The sequence below is a fragment of the Apteryx mantelli genome, chromosome 3 (genome assembly GCF_036417845.1).
Source record: "Apteryx mantelli isolate bAptMan1 chromosome 3, bAptMan1.hap1, whole genome shotgun sequence".
In the NCBI taxonomy this organism is placed as follows: Eukaryota; Metazoa; Chordata; class Aves; order Apterygiformes; family Apterygidae; genus Apteryx; species Apteryx mantelli.
The window spans coordinates 46,507,001-46,528,705 of NC_089980.1; the positions used below are offsets into that span (position 1 = coordinate 46,507,001).

The 21,705-nt window shown below is 36.4% G+C and overlaps 1 protein-coding gene across 1 annotated transcript in view; it reads left to right on the top strand.

Moving 5' to 3' along the window:
* STRN (striatin) overlaps window positions 1–21,705 on the top strand; it is a 67,742-nt gene that overhangs the window by 40,005 nt on the left and 6,032 nt on the right. Inside the window, exons 7-16 of the mRNA XM_067293286.1 lie at window positions 130–265; window positions 4,118–4,228; window positions 6,504–6,590; window positions 7,167–7,310; window positions 10,118–10,254; window positions 14,774–14,949; window positions 16,000–16,047; window positions 16,722–16,843; window positions 17,657–17,824; window positions 20,113–20,253. Of these exons, the coding sequence (XP_067149387.1) occupies window positions 130–265; window positions 4,118–4,228; window positions 6,504–6,590; window positions 7,167–7,310; window positions 10,118–10,254; window positions 14,774–14,949; window positions 16,000–16,047; window positions 16,722–16,843; window positions 17,657–17,824; window positions 20,113–20,253 (1,270 nt within the window). The remainder of the gene's footprint in view (window positions 1–129; window positions 266–4,117; window positions 4,229–6,503; window positions 6,591–7,166; window positions 7,311–10,117; window positions 10,255–14,773; window positions 14,950–15,999; window positions 16,048–16,721; window positions 16,844–17,656; window positions 17,825–20,112; window positions 20,254–21,705) is intronic.

Below are 21,705 nucleotides of genomic sequence, written 5' to 3' on the forward strand. Positions count from 1 at the left end.
TTAATGTATACTTTTCTGCTTCCTCAACTTCCTGTTAGAATTTTATGTAAGAGAGGAGATAATACTGCTAGGTATGAAGATGTGCTTTTAGTTTAATTGAACTTTTTTCCTCCCTTCCTGACCTTTCAGATTGTGAGGAAAAGAGTGCTGTCTGACAGCAGTGAAGACAGAGATACAGAAGAAGCTTTGAAAGAGTTTGACTTTTTGGTTACCTCAGATGAAGGTGATGGAGAATCAAGAAGTTCAGGAGATGGAACAGACTGGGGTAAGGCAATGTAATGGATTGTACCAGGAGGAAAAAAAAAATATGCTAAGCACAGAGTTGACTGATTGTGATCTTTGTCAAGATGGCAGCACCTTTTGAGTATCCCTACAGTAAATCCCTCTATGGCAGACTGAGATCCTCTTGGCATAATATCCTCATTTTTCTGTATACTGCTTTTATGCAAAAATTCTCAGAGGTTTATGCTTCTAGTCATTTTGCCTTTTTTGTCTTTCTTTCTTAATAAGGCAGATAAAATTGGAATTTTATGAATAGAATTTCAATGTGTTTTTCAGTGATTCATGCTAATGAAGGACTCTGCTAAAGCTATATTTTATAATTACAAGCATGAAAGATATTTCATCCTTCTGCTTCCTCCTACTTTGATACAGAGAGTAATGTGAGTCATAAAGACTGCATTAGTTGTACCGTATTCATATGTTAGCAGTTTGGGCAGTATGATCTATTGTGTTGCTCAGATTTTCTTTTATAAGTTAACAAATATATATATATTTTAAGCCCTCTAGTCAAAAAGAGAGAACAGTTTGGGAAATTTCTGTGTCCTTGAGGTTAATGTCCTGCATTTCAGGTTGCCAGGATCTACTTTACCTTGACATAACTTCTCTGCATAAGCCCACTGTATAGGGAAGGGAAGAAGGAAGAGAACCGTGATTAAATCTTTTGGTGGGAAGTTGTTTCCTCCTTAAGCTTCTCTGAAAAGTCTTATATGTAAGGTGGCACAGAGAGGGCAGGGAAGATGAATGGGAAGTAATTGGCCTTTTCAATGAAATTGAAACCTTGACGCACAAATGAGTCATGGTGGCTGTGGCTCTCTGGTGGGTTAACAGCTCTGAGATTCTGTATTTCACTGAAATTACCAGCTCATGGTTGGACCCCAAATTATTGTTCAGTGTGGTGTAGCCTCTCTATTTAAGAGGATAACATCTCAGTATCTTTAGAAATAGCAGTCAGTGTTCTGTTCCCCAGATACATTTAGGAATGTTATTCTTCAGTAAAAATATATTTTTTAAGTTGTTCTACTATTTCTTCTCTTAAAACTTTGTCAATTTATTCTTTGTTTGTGTTACTGAAATGTTAGTATGTCAACAGGAGCTTTTTTGTTCTCACATAAATTCACACATCTAATTTGTTGTTACTTCCATTGAAGACAGCTGAGTACAAATCAGCAAAAGTCTAGCATTAAAAAGGCACTGTCATGGAAAGTAGTAGTTTTGTTTCTAGAAATATTAAGACTTCTTTCTGAGTTACAACGATTCATGTTTTTAAATTATTTCTATTTCTCAACCTGTGACTTTAATGATAGTGGTCTCTGAAAATAACCTTCTTCAAGAAACTGCCATTATGAATCACTTGAGTCAATTTGATTTAAGCGAAACTGTTATATGTAGCATAGGAGAGAATAATGTTGTTTATTGAGGATAAAAAGCAAATGGAGGAAGTCCTTGCTTCATTTTTGATTCTAAGCAATATTGATTGATTATAGTAATCTGTGGCACTCATTTAATTTTACAGAGCCTCAAAAGTGTTCAGCTGATTTTTAACTATAAAGCTCTTTTACAGGAGTTCAAGATCCACTTTGTGAAATTGAATCAAACCTGTGGGACATGCAGAAAGTATCCTGGGACATTCTATAGAAAATTAAGTTATGGAGTAGTTTCCTGACAACAGTGCTACCTGTTATAAATCCATCTAAATTTTTTCTTGGAGGAAGCAAAGAATTTCATCTAGCTGTGGAGGAAAAACATGATCAAAACTTTTAACCTCGTCACTGAAACAATTGTTTTTTCCCCCTCAAACATGACCTTTTTGAATTTCTCATCACACAGTTTTTGATCATTAGTGGTACTTAACTGGACATGTGTATTAAGAGGACATGACTTAGTCCACAGACCATCCTTCCAGGAGTTTCTCTTCAGTTTATTAATACATCTCTACTTTGATAGCTACTGTAAAAATGCTTCAAGACTTTGGGTCTTGAATTAATCTATCACTTGTGAGTATAGGATCATAAACTGTCACTGCAAAGTTCAAAGGGATCTTCATCCAGTCCAGTTTCCTGCTCAAACAGATCCATTTACAGCAGGTTGCTCTGGGCTTTGTTCTTGTCAAGTTTTGAATATCTCCAAGAATGGAGAACCTGCAACCTCTTGGGGCCCTTTTCCAGTGGCACTTATGTCTGTTGCCTCCTGCCCTTCCATGGTGTGCGTCCGAGCGGAGTCTGGCTCCCCCTCCTTTGCAGCTGCCAATTAGGTAGTTGCAGGCAGCAATAAGATCCTTTTTTTGCCATTGTATCTTAAGGCTGAACAAACACAGTTCTCAGCCTCTCCTTGTACATCATCTGCTCCAGCCTTCTTAACCATCTTAGTGGCCTGCCACTGAACTTGCTACAGTAGGTCAGTACTGTATATTTACTATTATACATATAAGGCTCCCCTATATAAGAAATATTATACTGGATGCAGTACCGCAGATGCGGTCTCACAAGTGCTAAATAGAGAGGAATGATGACTTCGCTCATCCTGCTGGCTACATGCTTGTTAATACAGCCCAGCATGTGCTTGGTCGCCTTTACTGCAGGGGCACGCTGCTGACTCCTGATCAATTTGTTGTTGCGTAGGACCCCTGAGTCTTTTTCTGCAAAGCTGCTGTCTGACCAGTCAGCCCCCAGAATAACCCATCTCTGGTTTTATGTCTTCAATCCAAATGTAGTGACTCCTTCAGTTTATGACTGGTAGTGGTGTGCTTCCTCTGCAGACTTTTTAATAGCCTTACTGCATATTATTCTGAAGATAAGTTTATTATTGTTTATATTTTAGGAAGGGCTAGAATAATTTATTAATGTGCAAAACAAGCTTTGTCTAAAGCATAAAGAATTAATATTTAAATAGGAAGTATAAGGTTGAGATCTTAAACAGGAAAATAAAGCAAAAAGAATGCATTTTAAAAAATACATAGCTGTAATGGTCATGAAAATAAATATATGTAAGAAAAAAGTGTATTATCTCTCACTTTTCAGATGTGAATTATTTGTTTAAGCTGCCTCAGAACAGTCTTTCCATATGCAGAGAAAATGTATTGGAAGTTTGAATTTCAGTAGCACCTTTTGTTCAAAAAATTGCTGAATACCATACTCTTGGAAGAAAACTTCTTGTCTGTATCATGTCACAGGAGAAGCAAATTGAGAGAGATACTTACAAAAAAAATTCTTTTATTTTTTATTCTAGATCTTCCGTCCATGTCATTAGGCATGTTGTCAAGTTTTGTGTATTTTTCAAAGACTAATAACTCAGGCTTTTCCCCCTTTTGTGAAATTTCATGGCTTTTATGCTTTAAGATTCTATTCAAAGTTTGGTGGAATGTGTACTATGTTCAGAAATTATTAAATATGCTGCTGCTTTGTAAAATGACATATCACAAAGACAATGAAATCAAAATTTCAAATGTAGTGGCACAGCATCCATATTGTAAAGTTATGCTGACCAATAACATAACAGTTGCTTTTAGATATAATTTGTTTCCTGAAGGAAGAAAATGCTGAAAAATGTTTCCTGATTTATTGTAAAGTAAATGTTGCTTAAATTTATGAACTGATATGTATTTGGTTATAGAGACTAGATGTGAGAAATTTCATGTCAAAATTTCTTTTTAAGAAAATTCTGAGCAAATGAAAGTGGAATATGAGTAGCAGTTTTACAGCTTTCACAAGCTTGGTGCTATTTCTGTCTGCTTAAAATAAAAGACAAATGCCATTGACAGCAGCTGTTACCTCCTTCAGTGGAGATCACGTGGTGACATTATTGAAAAAGGATGTTTCATTTGTTTCACTTTGTTTAGAAAAGGAAGACCAGTGTCTCATGCCTGAAGCTTGGAATGTGGACCAGGGAGTAATAACCAAACTCAAGGAACAATACAAAAAGGAGCGCAAGGGGAAAAAGGGGGTGAAGAGTAAGTGGAAAACATTGCACCTTAAAACCATAAATCCCATGTCTTTCACACCCTTGATTCTATCTCTCTTTCAATGTTTTCCTAGAATTACTTACTCTTTTACTTTGCTGCTCCTGACTGCTTTCCTGTTCACCAGTTCTCAGGGGTTGAAATTAATGGTAGTCAATCAAGTTACCTGATAAATAGTTGGATTAGACATAACTTCTTCCAACCAGGTGTTGGATTAATTCAAAATGATTGCTTTGAATGTGGATTGTACTTTTATTATGTAAAATGCATTGGTTTAATACTTTTACTTCACATTTTAACTTAGAGAATTTCAGAACCCTATCTTAGTAAAAACATGCCAGTTTCACAGGAGGCATTTTGAAGTCTGGTATGTAAATTAAAAAACAAAACAGAAACTGTCTTGAGTATCATAGTAGATGACAGAGGGAGAAAACAGGTTAATTTCTACCCCTGTTTATACTTAACATTCACAACATGGAAGTCATGCTCTCATCATAATTCCTTATGCAGGGCTCGAAATAGGAAGTAACTCTGATCATCAGTTTATTTGCAAATCACAGGATTTATTTATCAACTTATTTGTGTGGGACTAATCTTTAAAAATGCTGGGTATTTTTATCCAAACAAACAGCTGTGATCAGTATCTGAAATACAGTTTCTAGCCCTGTATTACAGTTTTTATGTTTCTTGAAACACAAATCCATTTTGTTCTTGATTAAGTAAGCCTTAAAACCTTCTTGACCTCAAAGTGTTTAAAATGAAACACTGTATTCACAACTATATTTCAAACATTTAGCCATGCTGAGAATTCATGTGTGAATGATGTAATTTAAAAAGTACTGCATGTAGCTCAATAAGAAATTTGAGGGAAATTTCTCCCTTTGTGGGAAGATGCTTATTAACACCAAGGAAATTCTCACTTACAAAGAGACGTGCAGACCAATGCTAAAGATGTCAGCTCCTCACATCATTGAGGCTGGCTTATTTTGTTACTCTTTGTATTTAATTGATGTTAAATATGATAACCTACTGCTCAGCAGTTAGTTATGTTGCTGAAATTACACTATCAAATATACAAACTAAACCTCCATTTTTTTAAAGTAAATCATTACATACCTTAATTAAATTCATCAAGTGATAAGAGCAATATCTTTGTCATCTTCGGAATCATTTAAGTTACTTGAAGATGTTGCAAGTCTGGCAAGAAGTTGCGCTGGTCAACAAGAGTGTTAATGTTTCACAAAATCAGTTCTAAATTTCTTTATAGTTAAGATTGAGAGGGCATACCATTGTATGACTTCAATGCAAATTACTTTTATAACTTCTTGTCTGTGATTTTTAAAGTATGCGGATGTGCTATGTAGTGCCAGGGTGAATAACTGTAGAATTAACTTAGCAGAAATGCTTTAATCAAGTTATTGAAATGATACTCTTGAAGAGCTATTGAGTACACTTTATCTTTGATAATAAAGTTAATATTTAATTGTTAATATAGACCTAGATATTATTGGAAATTTTATCAAATATTTACGAGAAAAATACCTGATGTTAGGCAACATTGGCCATCCAGTGTTCTTTCATGAAGATAAATGCTGCTCAGCACACTTACAGTACATTTTGGATGGAGGTTTGCTCTTGGGACACCAAATGATTTACCACAGTAAAGAAATTAAGCATCTTTCCATGGACAAACCATCATTGGAAGGGCATCAATGCAGAAAAATCAGGATGAATCACAACCTATAACCACCTATTCATGATATTGCACATAGTGAAGAAGAGTGTGAGGAAGGAAGTCTGGGGAAAAAGAAGGGACTAAATATTGTGACATTAAATTGTACAAAGTATGTTTTTATGATTTTTAATATGATCATAAATGGTGTTTAGACACTGAACTGCTACTAAGTAAAATACTGTGTTTTATATAAAGCAGATATTGTAGTAAAACAATCTTGCAAAATCTTTCTTACTGTTTTCCTGAATCAAATAATATTTTCTGACAGACCAGTTAAATACCATTTAGTTTATTAACCATCATTATGGTTAGGGTGGGCAAAGCAGAGTTTGCAACTGCATTAGTAAACTTACGATTTTGCAAGGCTGTGGTAAACACTCCTGTGAAGTAGTTTAATAAGAGCATACATATATTAGAGTACACTTCTGTCTTAAAGCTGCTTAAAAATAGCTGTATTATTTACTGGTCTAGGAAAAACCATAATGGACTATGGGTAAGACATTTTCCCATTCTTAATTAAACTTACAACAGGAAAAACTACCGAAGATATGTTTCAGCCTCAATCCTATATAAAACAGTCAAAACAGGGATGTGGGAAAATGATGGAGCAAAGTACAGGTAAGTGTCAAGAAGGGCATGGGTCTTCACCATATGTAGCTTCAGGAAGTAGGCCAGTGAATCCAGTTGCATTTATAGTATAATATAACTATCTTTTTCTTTTTTTTTATGATTATGTAGTTCCACGATACTACACTGCTGCACAAATAAATTTAAAATAATCATGTTGTCATAAGAATATGCTTCACAAAGTATCTGATACACAAATTTTAAAATATTCACAAATATTTGCACTTGCTTTGGAAAAGTAAATATTTTAATAATCATTTTGATGCTGGGACTCAATTGGAGGCATTCTTCAGTTTTCCATGCAAATAGCAGTATGAGTTTATAAATGCGGGGAAAACTGTACATTCACAATTCTCAGTTGCTTCCATCACTTTCTTTTCAAGAAATTCATTTCATGCTGGATGATTAGTTACTGCCAAAAGTAGGTGCTCATTAGTTTTTCTGTGGTAACATTATAATGCTAGGTAGGATCCATTGTTGCATGTGCTGCTGTAGCATATTTGATGTGATAAGTAGCATTGTTATGAATTACACATAAACCATTTCACTTTTTGTTTTTCTGGTTAGGGCCCAACAGGTCAAAGCTGCAAGATATGCTTGCAAACTTGAGAGATGTTGATGATCTCCCTTCATTACAGCCATCTGTTGCACCTTCTTCCAGGCCCAGTAGCTCAAGGCTCATTGAACATGAGATAAACAGGACAGATGAAGGCAAGTATTTAAAATGTATATACACCCTTTTAAAGTGTAGATGTTTGTAGCTACAGCTGCTTGAAGATTATCCTCTAAGATTTTCACAGCACTTTACAAATGCCGATTCAGTGTTACCTATTCTATCTAAATGGGATAAACAGCATTCCCATTCCTCCCCTCCAGTCATTCCTGGGAAAGTAAAGACACCTAGTTAAAGCCTTGACTGAATGCCTTTGAACCCAGCAGAAAAGACCTATGTAGTACTTGGTGGCTTTATAATATGAGGATCTTAAGTTGCTTGCCTGTGTTCATACTCATGTCTGCCAGCGTCAGGTGTGGACCATAATCTCTCAAGACATTAGAGCATCTGTTTTCCTCTCCATGCGTGTAACACAATTTATGTTTATATATCTAGCTATATGTGTCTGTATGTGTATATAGAAATAGATATGTGTATGTATTTTTTTTTTTAATATGTTAAAGTAGAAAGATAAGCTCTTCAAGTAAACATGCAGGTGGCTAGGTGTACCTTGTAAATACACATGGAGACTTTATCCAAGATCTTACAGAAGAATGTATACAACTTGCTGATATATTCATTTCCATAATCTGTTCCAAAAATTCTCATAGTAGCTAAGTCCAAGTATGGAAAGCTATCCATCTTTACAGTGCTTTGTCTCAAATGTGGCATGTGATCCCTTACCTTCATTAGTATTACCTCTGTAAGTTGCTAATTCATGTATCTGATTTGACATTTGAATTACCTTATTATGCAGCATAATAAAATAAATATATTAGGATATATTAATTTGTAAAAGACCATATCATACGCTCTTTATTTAAATGGTAAATATGTCATTAGAAGAATGAGCAAAACACAGTGGTGGCTTAGCAGTCTTTCAGTGAGTGTGAAAAAGTAGGTCAGCCAAATTATAATTAAGATGCACAAAAAAACCCCAGCATGTGGCGTGGTTACTAAAGATCTCAGTCGTTCTACTTCCTACATGCTCAGTGATTTTGTTTATGAAAGGATGGGGTAACTTAGCAACACTTTGAAAAGTGAAGGAATTTTTTGTTGAATGTTTGCTTTCCAACTTTTCTCACATGTGCTAGGAGCCATAATAGCAGAGCTTTATTTTCATGTCCTTTCAAGTATGTGTTTTTAATTCAGAGACTCAGATGGACTCACGGAAAAACAAAAGAGGACAGTTAATTTTTATTAGTCTGAGTTCAGTATTACAAGCTGTTAGTTGCATATTCCTTTATAAATCTGAGACCCTCTGATATTTTTGGCATCAAAATCTTGTTTTCCTAGTAGCATCTCAAATTTGACGTTAAATTCATCAGAATACAGGAATTTGCTGGTAGCACTAACGACAGTCCCGTATATGTTGTGTTGAACGGAGTATTACAGCACAAATGCAAGAGAACGAACAGTAGTTTATATTCCATGAGGGTGTGAAGAGATGTTTGTGATTAATAACTTGAGAACTAATCAAACAGCAGAGCTTTGAAGGGTGTCATGAAAACCTTTTACTTGTTCGTGAAAGGTAACAGGAAGCAAACAGGGCATTTTAGAGAGGTGTGAGTGTGGAATGGAAAGACCGTGAAGATGAGCTTACCATACGCTGGATGGACTAGAGAGGAACTGAGTAACATCTGAATCCAAAGCGCTAAGATAGAGGAGGAAGAAGACTGAATAGATCAGGCTATTCATTGTTAAGCCATAGTTTTTTTCGTTTAAACTTAGTGTTTATGCTGTTAAATTAAATAACATTTTGAGGATGAGATGGTGTTTCCTTTCCTCTCTCCCTGGCAGCAGCAGTGTTTGCAAAGGCTTGTGTTTGCAGTGCAACTCAAAAGAAAAGTTAAATTGTAATTTATTGAAAAACCCTTGTAACTTGAGATAACAAAGTGTATAAAATTGAGTAGGGTCTGTCATGCCCAAAGATAACAGGTTTTTATGTGTTCAGCCCATCTTTTGTGATGTATGGCTATAGTCTTGGAGAGCTGTTGTAGACAGAAGCTGGTAATGGCACAACTCTTTCCAGTTATATTGCATAAGGCTCTGCATCAAATGGTACAAGTGTATGAACTATACTCCCCTTAGTCTTCTGTCCTTCTATCTCCAGTGAATCTGCCATCAAGCATGCTTATATTAGTGACTGGTGCTCCTACAGGCATGCTGTATAGCAGCGGTAAACTAGTAAGTTTGGATACTGCTAGTAAAAACCTGGAATTCAGTGCTGACTAACCTTTTGGGTAGTTAAACTGATTTTGCAAGCAGCAATGAATTCTTTGCTTCCAATCATGTTGCTAGGTTGGAGTGCATGTAAACAAACCTTATTGTAGACATACTTTTGGATACATGTATGTGCAGCGTTAAGAAGAAGTAGTCTCATTTTTTTGTTAGGATGTCCTCTGTATTTGTTGTTCCCATTAGCTATTCTTGTATACTTTTTTTGCTGCTTCTTCAGAGTCTTGTGTATTTTATAGGGGAACTGGGGAAGAGCCTGAGTTTCTGTGTTACTTTTGCATTATACATGCGTGAATGATAGCATACTCTTCCCTCCTGTGGCTAATTGTGCTTATTGTTCTGAGTCATGCAGACTTCAAGTACAAGTATTATGTTCAGAGGGCACCATTTATTGGGAAGCGGGGTGATTACCTTTAGAATGTCTATTTTTTTCTGCATCCTTTTATATCTTTTTGTCCCCAGCTGCTTGAGAGATTGTTTAGTATTTTGAAAGTAGATAATATGCTTTTGTTAATCAATATTGTATAAACCTATGTTTCTGTATGTATTTTTGTTTCTTTTCTTGCAGTGGAAGCTTTAACATTCCCTCCTTCTTCAGGAAAGTCTTTCATTATGGGAACAGATGAAGCCCTTGAAAATGAGCTGGGTCTTGGAGAGCTCGCAGGCCTTACAGTAGCCAATGAGGCAGATTCGCTGACTTATGATGTAAGTGGTTTTTAATAGTAACTCAAGGTCCTACTGTCTCTACGTGCTGAAGGCAGGTGGCAGTTACATCCATGTAGACTCAGCAGAAAAATTTCTCTTGTTTAAAATTATGCTGTCAAAGGAGATCACAAGTTTTTCTTGAAATATCTGTTTTCTCCCTGTGCAGCAGCCTTCAAGCTGTCTTCAAGCCTCCCTCCTACAGTCCTTTGCATGCTGTTTCATTCAAATACTTGAAAGCTGAAAGTAACTGTAATTGGCGATAGTGATATAGGGCACTGTACACCCAATGATGGAGTTGGGTTACATGCAACATCAGGAATAGCATGGCCAGTGGATTGAGGGAAGTTGATGTCTTCTCTGTTTGTGGCTGGTGAGGCCATACTTATATCCAGTTTTAGGCCCCTCCACTTCAAGAGGGTTGTAGAAAAACAGGAGAAGTTGAGGGAACTTGACTTGTTCACTCTGAAGAGGCTAAGAGGTGCTACAATAGCAGTCTGTAAGTGTTGGCAGAGTGCTTATACAAAGATGACAGAGCCAAACCTCTTGGTAGTGTTGGGTGATACAGCAAGGGGCAACAGTCACAAATTGTGGCTTGGGAGGCCAAGCTAGGTTTGGCATTATGAAAAAGATACTATATAGGAGAGTGGTGCAGCATTGAAGCAAATTGCCCAGAGAGACTGTGGAATTCCTGTCCTTGAAAGTGTTTGAGACTTGGTTAGGGAAAGCTATGGCTGACTTTATCTGATGTTGGTGATAGTCAAATTTCAAGTGGGAGGCTGAACCAGAGGTCTTTAGGTATGAGGCCTTTGTAGTCAGCACTTTTTTGGTTGTGTGTGCAGCACAGCACTCATAAGTTAATATATATGGCTGCCTTCTATTTCACTTTTCATGGAAAGCGTTTCTTAAAATTGCTTCTTTGCAGCCATATGCAATTTCTGTCTGTATTTCTCATTTCTTGCAAGAAGATACTTTGTATATTACTTTAATCACTTGCTCCTTTGTGATCTGACAACTTCAGATGAGTCTGGCCATTGCATTGTCCAGCTCTGTCAAAGTTGAGGCAATTCAGAATTGACTGAGTACTGCATGTTGGAGGGGAATGTTATCCTTCAGCAAACCTGACTGTTTATAAGTAGTCACTGTCTGGGATTTTACTATCACAAGTCAAATCGAAGACTTCAAACATAACATGCAGGTCCTTACTCTGAAGAAGCTCTACCTTTGTATGTACTTGTAGAGACATATATTACATAGCTGATACAATTTACACACAGTCTATGAATGACACGGCAGAGGCGTGTGTGTGACTTTTTGTGAATCATCAGGATTGCAATGAAATAGAACATCCCTGATTTTAAATTCGGTATCTTAGTTTTATCTCCTAATTTGTGCTCAGCATGAATTTTTTTGTTAATCTTGCCCAACTCTGTCTCCAAAAAGATGATGTACAAGTTCCACTTCTTCTCCGGTTACACATGAAATTTCTGCTGAATTTTTAAATTTAGAGATGATGACAAACCTAATCTATCTGTACAAAATCTTACTGCTTTCACTGGTCAGCTTCATTGTTCAGTTGTCCATAAAATCTCTAGTGTCATTTGTTCATGTCTCCACATCTTGAAGGAACAGCTTTCATTTATGAAATCTAGCATTTCTTTACACTCCCCACCATCCCTTCCTCCATGGATGGGAGTAGTAACTTCAGTTTGTTCGCTGATTAAATGCCTTTATTAAGCCAATCACTGTGATCGGGAATTCATAGTCATTCTTACCTCACTCCTTATCTTTTCTAGTGTTGACAATTTTAAAGTTCTTATTTGGGAAGCTCCTCTCTCTTGTTGCCGTCATCTTTATGGAAGCAGAATAAATGATTAATTTTTCCATTTCAAATTCCCCTGGGAGTTTAGCTTAGAGGTAATACAATCTGTCTGTACTCTGGAGTACTTGATACCTTTTTTCAGATGCTAAATGTGAATCAGGTGTTTAGGAGGATTTCTTTTAAGTGTTGATTTTTGAGAATGACGTTGAAAATTTTTCATGTGGATCAATCTTTAATTATGTCCTTTTATAAGTTGCAGACACTTTCTTATTTTGAGGCCTTTTCTTCCCACTTAAGTTTTTACGTGGGTTCCTTTCTTCCACAAAATGGGAATATTAGCCTATTTCATTTCATAGTTCATATATTTAAAATGTTGCTTGGGCTGTCTTTAAATTAAAGAACAGTTTCAATTAGTGTAGATTATTAGTTTATTAATTAAAATAAAATTTTTCCCCCTTTGTGTATCTGTTCTTAGAATATCCAACAAAGTGAAATTTCCCAGCTTGCTGGCCAATACAGTCTTAAATTTATCTGTTCTTTTTCCATGCTAACAATATTACAGAATTTTGTCTTAAGTGTTCACTTTAGTGGGTTCTTTTTTCTGTTAAGTTTTCTGGGTAGATTAAGAAGCTTCATTAAAAATTATAATAGACTATGTTGTGAGTACAGTATATAAGAGTACCTAAACTACAAATTATTTTACAGTAATTAATACCTTGGAGTTTTAGTATGGGGTTTGCAGTAGCTCTTGTTTGCCTACAGCTTTGATCAACAAAAGTATCCGTAATGTTACCTGCATATCATGGCTTTTTCTGGAATTTCCAAGTTGTTTATATAATATAGAGTTAAATACTTGCAGACAGCATTGCTATGACTGGCAAATACTAGCACTGCCAAATTGGGTGCTAACTTTGGGGTACAAACCCCCGCAAAGACTGATTTTCAAATCTGTTAATAGCTCACTGTGGTATTTTAGTGGAGAAAGAAAAAGGAGTCTGGCTGCTTTGTTTTTCCCAACTTTTCATGGCCCTTATGTGACTCTTAGATGAAAAGGAGTGATGATAGTGTGGGCTGCCTGTGGGGCATCTGCCCTTGGTCCCACCGCTGCTACTGCTCTGTGGACTGGTACTGCCCTCTGGCTGTTTGCCAGTGTTTAAATCAACCATCTGGGATGCCTTTGGAAATAAATTTTTGAATGAATTAGAAATAAATTGAGAAAACTATCTTGTCAGAATTTGCATAAGAATTTGGGATGTCTGAGATAGCTGTGTGGGTCTGACAGATAAGCACAAGCCCTGTGCTTCTGGCATGGTCAGGGGGGTTCCCTCAGTTATCTAAATCAGCGTTAGATACCTGTGTTTAGGCAACTGAATTCTACTCCGGATATGTATGATTACTCTGTACATGTATTACCCTTTTTGCTGAGACATTCTTGGCCAATCTCCAGAAAATCTGGCAGAGCTGCCAACTTTACAGTCCTGCCCCTTCCTTGCACCAGCTCCAGCATTTGTGTGATTTGTCACTGAGCCAACAGAGCTCCGTAAACTGGCAAAGAAACTGAACTGTCTAACTGAGCAGACAGTACATAATTACTAGGAAGTATGATGAGACTGAGCCTGCTGGTTGTTTTGCATTGTTTCTCATTGTTTGAATGTATAGAACTCTCTAAAGGGAAGTGAGTGAGTAACAAAATTTAAGAAAAGGTACTTCTGGTTTCAAACTTTTCGTACCTTGCAAAAATATCCAAAATAAAGTATAGATTCCCAAAGTGGCTCAAAACAGCTGTCTTTTCTTTGCAGTTAATATTACTAAAGTATTTGGAGTTATCTGTAGCTTTCAATATAATAAAGTCATCAATATTTGAATTAGTTGTTTATATTAATATTTATTTAATAGACCGTTTGCAGTGGTTATGGCATGGTAAAATTAACCATGGCAGCGATGACTGACAAAGTCCTAAAAGTCTGTGCAGCGTTTTATGTCAATATTTGTTCAGAGGAACAATGCCAAAATAACTGTTATTTCTTAAGGGCTTTCTTTTAGATCTGTTAAAAATGCTCTTACTGCCAAATAATTGTGTCTGTATATATGATAGTTTATTACATGCCAGTTACACTCCTCAGGTGTATCCAAGTAATTTTTGCCCCCTTTTTTTTTTTGCTGGCGAGGCTTGCTTGTTTTGCGTTATTACAAAGCCTGTACTGCCTCAGGAGAACGGGTTAGATTGTGTTTCTTTGTGCCCTGCTAGGCATTTTCCTTAGATCTTTACTTAAGAGACTCCCTTGTCAATGGTATTTCAGATATTTATGGAACTCGGCTTGGTTGAGTCAGGTCTAGTGTTAATGAATGAACCAGTAGGTATAGGTTGACCTTCAAATCCCAAGCCAAGTTTACAGTGGTATCAGTCAGGAAAGTTATTTTTCAGCTTTCAAATTATGAAACTTAACAGAAACGCAGTGTATTTCAGGTTTGCACAGAACACTTTACTGTGGAGGTATACTTGCTGTCTGTTTTTGTGGAATATCTTCATATTCATTTTGAACTGTCTAATCAAGGTCAAATGGACTGTTGCTCAAGAACAGGTTGTTTTGGAAAAAGGGTGAGGTGATCTGACATTTGAAAATACCAAAGCCAAATTCTGATTTTGTCCTTTCTTGGTGCCCTCCACATTAATTATGGTTTTGACTTTTTTTTTAATAGATAGCAAACAATAAGGATGCATTGAGAAAAACTTGGAACCCCAAATTCACTTTAAGAAGTCACTTTGATGGAATAAGAGGTCTGGCTTTTCATCCAGTTGAACCAGTCTTAATAACAGCTTCAGAGGACCATACATTAAAAATGTGGAATTTACAAAAAACAGCCCCAGCAAAAAAGTAAGACTTTTTTGTTTCCTTTGTTTCCTAAAAACATTTTTATTCATTATTTATGGAAATAAAATCATAGATGCAGCTTCTTTTAAAATTCCTTAGAGTTAATGGGAATTGTTCTTTGACTTTAAGAGTATGGAAACTAGCTGTTAAAGAAGGATGGAGACTTCTAAAGAGTGCCAAGAGAAAGTCATGCAAGTTCATGAGTGCTTTTTCATTTTCAAAGACAAAAAAAATATTCACTTTTGTATTTTTCTTGTAGCTAGCATGGCATGTCAGTTTACTAATGAAAATATTTGGACGTGGCCTGTTTTATATTAGTGTGCTTGCATGCGTGTAACACATAAGAGACAGTGTACAAAGAAGCCTAACAACGTGTCTGACGAAGTTTGAATTTGTGTATGTATACACACATGCACACACATTCACCCACACACAGATTCAAACATGGGCTGACATGTTATTAGGTTCTTTTGTACACTATCTCCTTTGTGTTGGTGGGGACTTCCAGAAATGAGAGTAAATCCGTGGCAGGGCTAACGTAATAAGTGAGTATACCATAAATTTTAGGAAGAAAGGACAAAACATGGCCTTCCTGCAGTCCATAATAGGCAGCCCCTGGTTGGTAAAGTTTAGATTAAGGGTTTTGAAACTGTGCTACATCTTCGGTATAAAACCAAGGGGTCTTAAGCTCCCTCCCTCTGGTAGGGGCTGGGAGCACTTAATGATATTTTCCCTGATACTGATGACACTCTCATTCTTCCCCACCACTGAGGTACCCACTGGTTTGACTGGTGTGTGAGGGCTCATATACAGCCTGCCTCCACCTTGAAGGTCTTTAAACAAGAAAAAAAGAAAAAAATCTGTTATGTTTTGAAAGAATACAAAGAATTACTAGTCACATGAAAAATCATGTTGGGAGAGGGAGTTGTGGGAGGACATTCAAAAGAGCTAGATTTTAAGAACGTAGCAATTTTTGGCACATTTTCATAAAATATTTCTAGGAACATTGTGTAAGGTCAAATACATGTTAATGTCTTCCTGTGTTTCATTTAGGAGTGCTTCTCTTGATGTAGAGCCAATATATACATTCAGAGCGCATAAGTGAGTATTTGCTAAGAACATTGTCTTGTCTTATTTTGAGAAAAGTAAGATTTTTAAACAGACACAGATTTTTTTTTTCAGTAGTTTCCAACATGTCAGCTAATGATATCATGTGGTGCTCTTACTTCCCACCTTACTTATTTTAAATATCTGCATATGCTCAGTTCCTTTCTACATAACTATTTACATCTGGAGCTAGGTAAACCACCATTTAAAAAAAAAATCAAAACTACAAATTATATGGCTCAAATGTGATCAGGTTTTCTGTTCATCATTGCAGCTCTTGCCTTTTTGCTCAGTATTGCATCTATAGAATGAAGCTGTTTTCAGTGAATTAAAATCTACTGAATGGTTTTCATGAAAGAGTCTTAGATTTTTAAAAGGGAGAAAAGCTATTTAAACAAAATAGCAAAGCTTATAGTTTAAAAGTGTGACACTGTTCATGTTTCATGTGCTTAATGATTAAATTGTTCTGACTGTAATTATATTACTAAATATTGTGGAGGTTTTTTTGTGGGAGATGTTGTAGCATTTGATCTGAAATATGCAGAATTTTTATTGCAGCTAGTGAATTGTATTTAACAAGAAAGTGTGAAGATTGGGTTATCATTGTTTTTTCATTTAATTAATGAAAATGTTAATAGTCAACTTGTTTTTTGTGGGTTTTATTCCAGTGGGCCAGTGCTCTGTGTGGTGATGAGCAGTAATGGTGAACAGTGTTACAGTGGGGGAACTGATGGCCTCATCCATGGCTGGAATACAACCAACCCAAACATTGACCCCTATGACTCTTATGGTACGTTGCTATCAGACATACCAATGAAATGATACATCTAGAGACTGCTCTGTGGCTAAAAAAAAGTATAATTTCTAGGAAATTCTTCTTTTGAAAATTTAAAAGAGAAAATGGAATGTTGGCTTCAGTTACTAGAAGTAAATTTTTGTTTTAATACTGATTGAGAAGGTCAGCTTGATGCTTTCATAAAAAGGGCCTTGATCTCATCACAATTTTGAGAAACAGCTAGGTTGAAAAAATACTGGACCTAAGCTTTGGCAAGTACAGCAAATGTCTATTTTAATGTTCTTTTCTTTTACAAATTGCTGTGCATCTGAAATAAAAAGAGATTGTATAGTCTGAGACCAAAGTTCTTAATATTGTTGGCAAACTACCAGTTCAGCAAGGTTTACCAAATCTGAATGTGTCAGCCTTGTGTCTGTGTTTTAAAGCATTCTTAACTTCTCATAGCTTCAGACATGACGGGCCTCAAAGCTGACTTTTGGAAAAAGGGACATTAATGGCTGCTTGAGAGTTGATTTTGAAGTCAAAGTCCGTGTTGCTGACTAACTTGATATGGTCCCTTTTGTTGAAACTTTGTTTTGTTCTATTAGTTGCAAATTATCAGTTGGATAACTGAAGTCAGATATGCTGATGAAATTCAATCGTCTTCACACCAGGATAAGTGAGCTTTCTGCATTGATAAGACCTATCTGCTCTTTTTGCTTTATGGGCTAGCTTATTAAGGCTGATCCGTAAACAGAGACCAGGATACAACTATTGATGTAATCTACGTTTTGTTTTGAATGTGAATTGTTGTTGTTCTCTTTGCAGATCCTTCTGTTCTAAGGGGTGCTTTTGTAGGCCATACAGATGCAGTGTGGGGTCTGGTATACAGTGGAGCACACCAGCGTTTCCTGTCCTGTTCAGCCGACGGCACTATACGTTTATGGAAAGCTACAGAAATTGCTCCAGCTCTTAATATATTTAATGATAATCAAGGTACAGAAAAGTGTCCTACCTTAAAGTTTATGAGTGTCTATGTTCAGGCTGCCATAATTTTGTCCACTGAGTAGAAAACTTTCTTGTCTGTTTTGGTGGATCTTATATTTTTATGAATATTTTTGGGGGGAGTGAAGTTTGGGTCCCTTTTCCTGTGGCAACAGTTGAATAGATACCTGTACACAGGGGGACAGTCGCACGTATCTAAAAGCCAACTCTTGCAGCTTATTTGCTGCTGTTACTAGAGCCATGGAGGGTAATGCTTCTAATCTGCAGTTCAGATTGACGCTAAATTTCCATTAGGCCTTTCTGGTTTGCCCAGAATGAAAATCCCCTTCCTCTCCCTTAGTGGTTTGGAATAGCCAGTGATTAGATCCAGACTAGGGTTAAATATCTTTTCAGATTAGATTCCTTATGCTTCTAACACGGTAATTCTGGTTCAATTTCTGATTTTGTGCATTAACTAAAAAGCAATAATCTGGTCATCCCAAATGCTGCTAGTTTAAAAGAAAATAAAAAACGTTAGTCCTTTGGATTTAGTTACTGAAATGTGTCATGCTCAGACCAAAATCCCATTGTTTAGAGCCTAGTTTCTTAAAGCTGCTGTTTCAGTAAGTGCGCTAGAATGAGCCCATTAACACTGCCAAATTCTTGTAGAATTGATCATTCTAAAGGTAATTTATTAACTGAGGCAGTTGCATTGCTCTTCAGAACAATTTCAAGGCAAAATAAATTTCTACATAACTGAACTGAGTGAGTTACAGTGTAAAGCTGATAGATCTGCTGGGACAGTTTCTTGTTATTTAAAAGGGACTGAGCAAAATAGAAATGTTTCATGTAGTTTAGTTCTGGCAGAACTGTCTCCAAAGGTCTGCAGAGTTTTGTCAGAAATCTGAATGGTTTACCGCTGGCTTGCCTGCCTGTCTACTTTGAAGCCTTCCTGGCAGAGTTTTTTGTTTGAAATCGTTAAATTAATGGGGACCGGAGGGGAGGGGAAGGGGATCTTGCCTCTCAGAGCTCTTTGTTTTTCTGTGTTGTTTCAAACTGGAATGAAACCCAGTTGTGAAATTCCAAGATCCTCCTTTGAAACTCAGTTTTCCCTCTGGCTTATTGCAAAGCTTGAACAAACTCTTTAAAATACTCAGCAGCTGTTGTTTAAATCCTTTAGATTAACCATGGTAGGTTTACCAGGATAAGTGGGAAGGTCAGTGGCAGAAGAGGTTGCTTCTCACTTCAGAAACAATACAGGTTTCCTTTTCACTCCATTCCTTTTTGGCCTTGTTGGAGGATCTGTAGATAAGTACCATCCTTCATGAGCACACAGGCAGCGTGTCCAAGATATTTCTCTTGGGAATCTTAGGTTTAGGTAGAAGCAGTGATGATATTCCTGCATTAGCTGGATCCATGGACATTAGGATACTTAACCTTCAGTGTCCCACTCTGTACCTCCTCCTGCTGCTGCTCCTCCTAACATCTGTTGGGACTGTTTTTGTTCTTTCAGATAGTGGGTGGAGAATAGTAAACTTGAGAAAAATTCTAAGGGATATGTCTTGTACCCAAGTCTGTCGATCTCAGCTTCTGTCCTGTAGTGTTCAGATAGCTACAGTGTAAAGAGGAGATCAGTTGTATTACTGTAGTAGGCAGGTTGGAAGAAGCTTTGTAATATGAGTTGATAATTTATATAAATAACTTCCCATGCTGACAGTATCGTTGTATAAATTTGCACCTGGGAAACTTTTCTGGGGGGGTTACTAATAACTTTATGATTAAAATAATAACTTTAATCACCTGTGTTGTGGTTTTACCACTTCTATTTCAAATCTTTTTGCTTGATACAGTGGAGGTTTGATTGAGAATTGGTCTTACAGCTGAAAGAAGGAAAGGATGGAGGTGGTTTTTACTTTCCAGTAGATTTCAGAGTATACATTTGCCCCAGCCCCCATACAGCATCTTAGCAGAAAATGTTGTTGATACGCATATCAAAGAAATAGGATAAAAGTAGTGATCAAACAGACAATCTAGATTCTTGGTATAATGTAGATTTTAAAATCTATAATAAAATGGCATGCCAGGCTTGAAGTAGTAATTTGATATAATATGTCCAAGACGGCAGCCAGTGTTTCAGCATTTCAGGTAGTGTTTTGGAGAAGAAATCTGTATTTGTTTTAAGGTCACATAACTTTTCCTTTCATAAAGATGATCTTTTTAATATCTAAGTGCTTTGTTTGTTTGTTTGTTTGCTTGTTTTGACTATATCTTACAGAAGTGTTTTCTAAATTATTTTCTAGAAATGGGAATCCCTTCATCAGTAGATCTTGTGAGCAGTGACCCAAGCCTCATGGTAGCATCATTTAATAGTGGACACACTAGCATTTTTAACATGGAGACACGGCAACGAATTCTTACCCTGGAGTCTGGAGTAGATACTAGTACGTATCAAAAAAAAGAAAGAAAGAAAGAAAGAAACTTGCTTGCTTAAGATCAGACACTGTTAATGGTCTTTTTAGTGCTTTCAAAATAATAGGCAGACACTGTTATGGTAGCTTATAATATGAGTTATGTTATAAGCTGCATTTTAAGGTGTAACACAAAGTTGTTATTACTATACCAGACCTCATGGGCACTTCAATAGCAGAAGGATGCATGTACTTCTGAAAGAAGGTAGAAGAAGAAACCACACGCTGTGAATTATTCTTCAAGGAATAATAACACAAGGAAAAGCATTGATTTTTCCAGGTTTCTTTAATAGAGCCCAATGATCTTTGCAGGTTTATGATTTTCCAATATCTCTCTGGTTCAAAATTGCACAAAAATAGTAATATCAGGAAAATATAAAGTTGATTTTAGTTTTTAAAAAATGGGGGAGGAGGATTCCCCCCCCCAATATAGCTTTTTTTTTTTTTTTTAATGTATGCTTCTAGCTCATTTGCTGGTAGGGTTTGTTTGAGATTTTCACTGTAGGAGAACAGCAAAGCTCCAGTGGAAGAGAGTATTCACAGAGTTCCATATAATGCCTTGGATCATGGCAGTGGCCAATATCAGATGTTTTAGAGGAAACTAATAACTCTGCTATCAGGATATTACTTTACCTCTGCATTTGGAAAGAGACCAGTATGAGCTGAAGCACAAGGTTTCATATTCAGGCTAAAATTGTACCTGATAACAATATAAATGCTCAGTCTTTTCTTTTCTTTTCTTTTTTTTTTTTTGAACCTTATTTTTTTTCCCCAAAAGTTTTCTATGTCAATGAGTCTGCTATTTAATTATATTTTTAAAAGGAAATAACCCTTCTTGCCAGCTTTGCTCCACTGTTTTAAAATAGTTGAACGACTCCATTTTTTAAGGGGGAACAGAAACTCCCACCTCCCTCCTTAATATCATTTCTTGTTGTACAGAAGTTTATATCATCTTTGTCCCTGTGTGGAAAAGAAAAATCTTAAATCACTTATCTTTATTTAGTGGAAGTTCTTTCTCCTTTTTCCTCTTTCTTGCCTTTTTTTTTTTTTTTTTTTTTTGACTGCCCATAATTCAGGAATATTCCTTTTAAGAAAAGGAGACCAGTATGACAATGAGCAATCCCTATTTAGTGTTTTTAGTTACATAAAGGCACTATAGTACTTCTGTGTCTGTATAAAAAAATATATATATACAAGAATCGGGCAAGAGGAAAATGAATCACCTATTTTGCACCGCACCCCCACCCCAGTCCAGGTTATCACTGTTCAGTACGGGCCTTGTTCTACTTGGCATTTTCAAAGCTGAGGATAGCCAGCTCTGATGCAGTTTCATGTGCTGTAAAGAAGTACTTTTAGGTGTTTTAAGTAATTTACATTTTGATGATTTTTAGGTGTCCTATGGATGCTGACACTATTTGTAGGTTC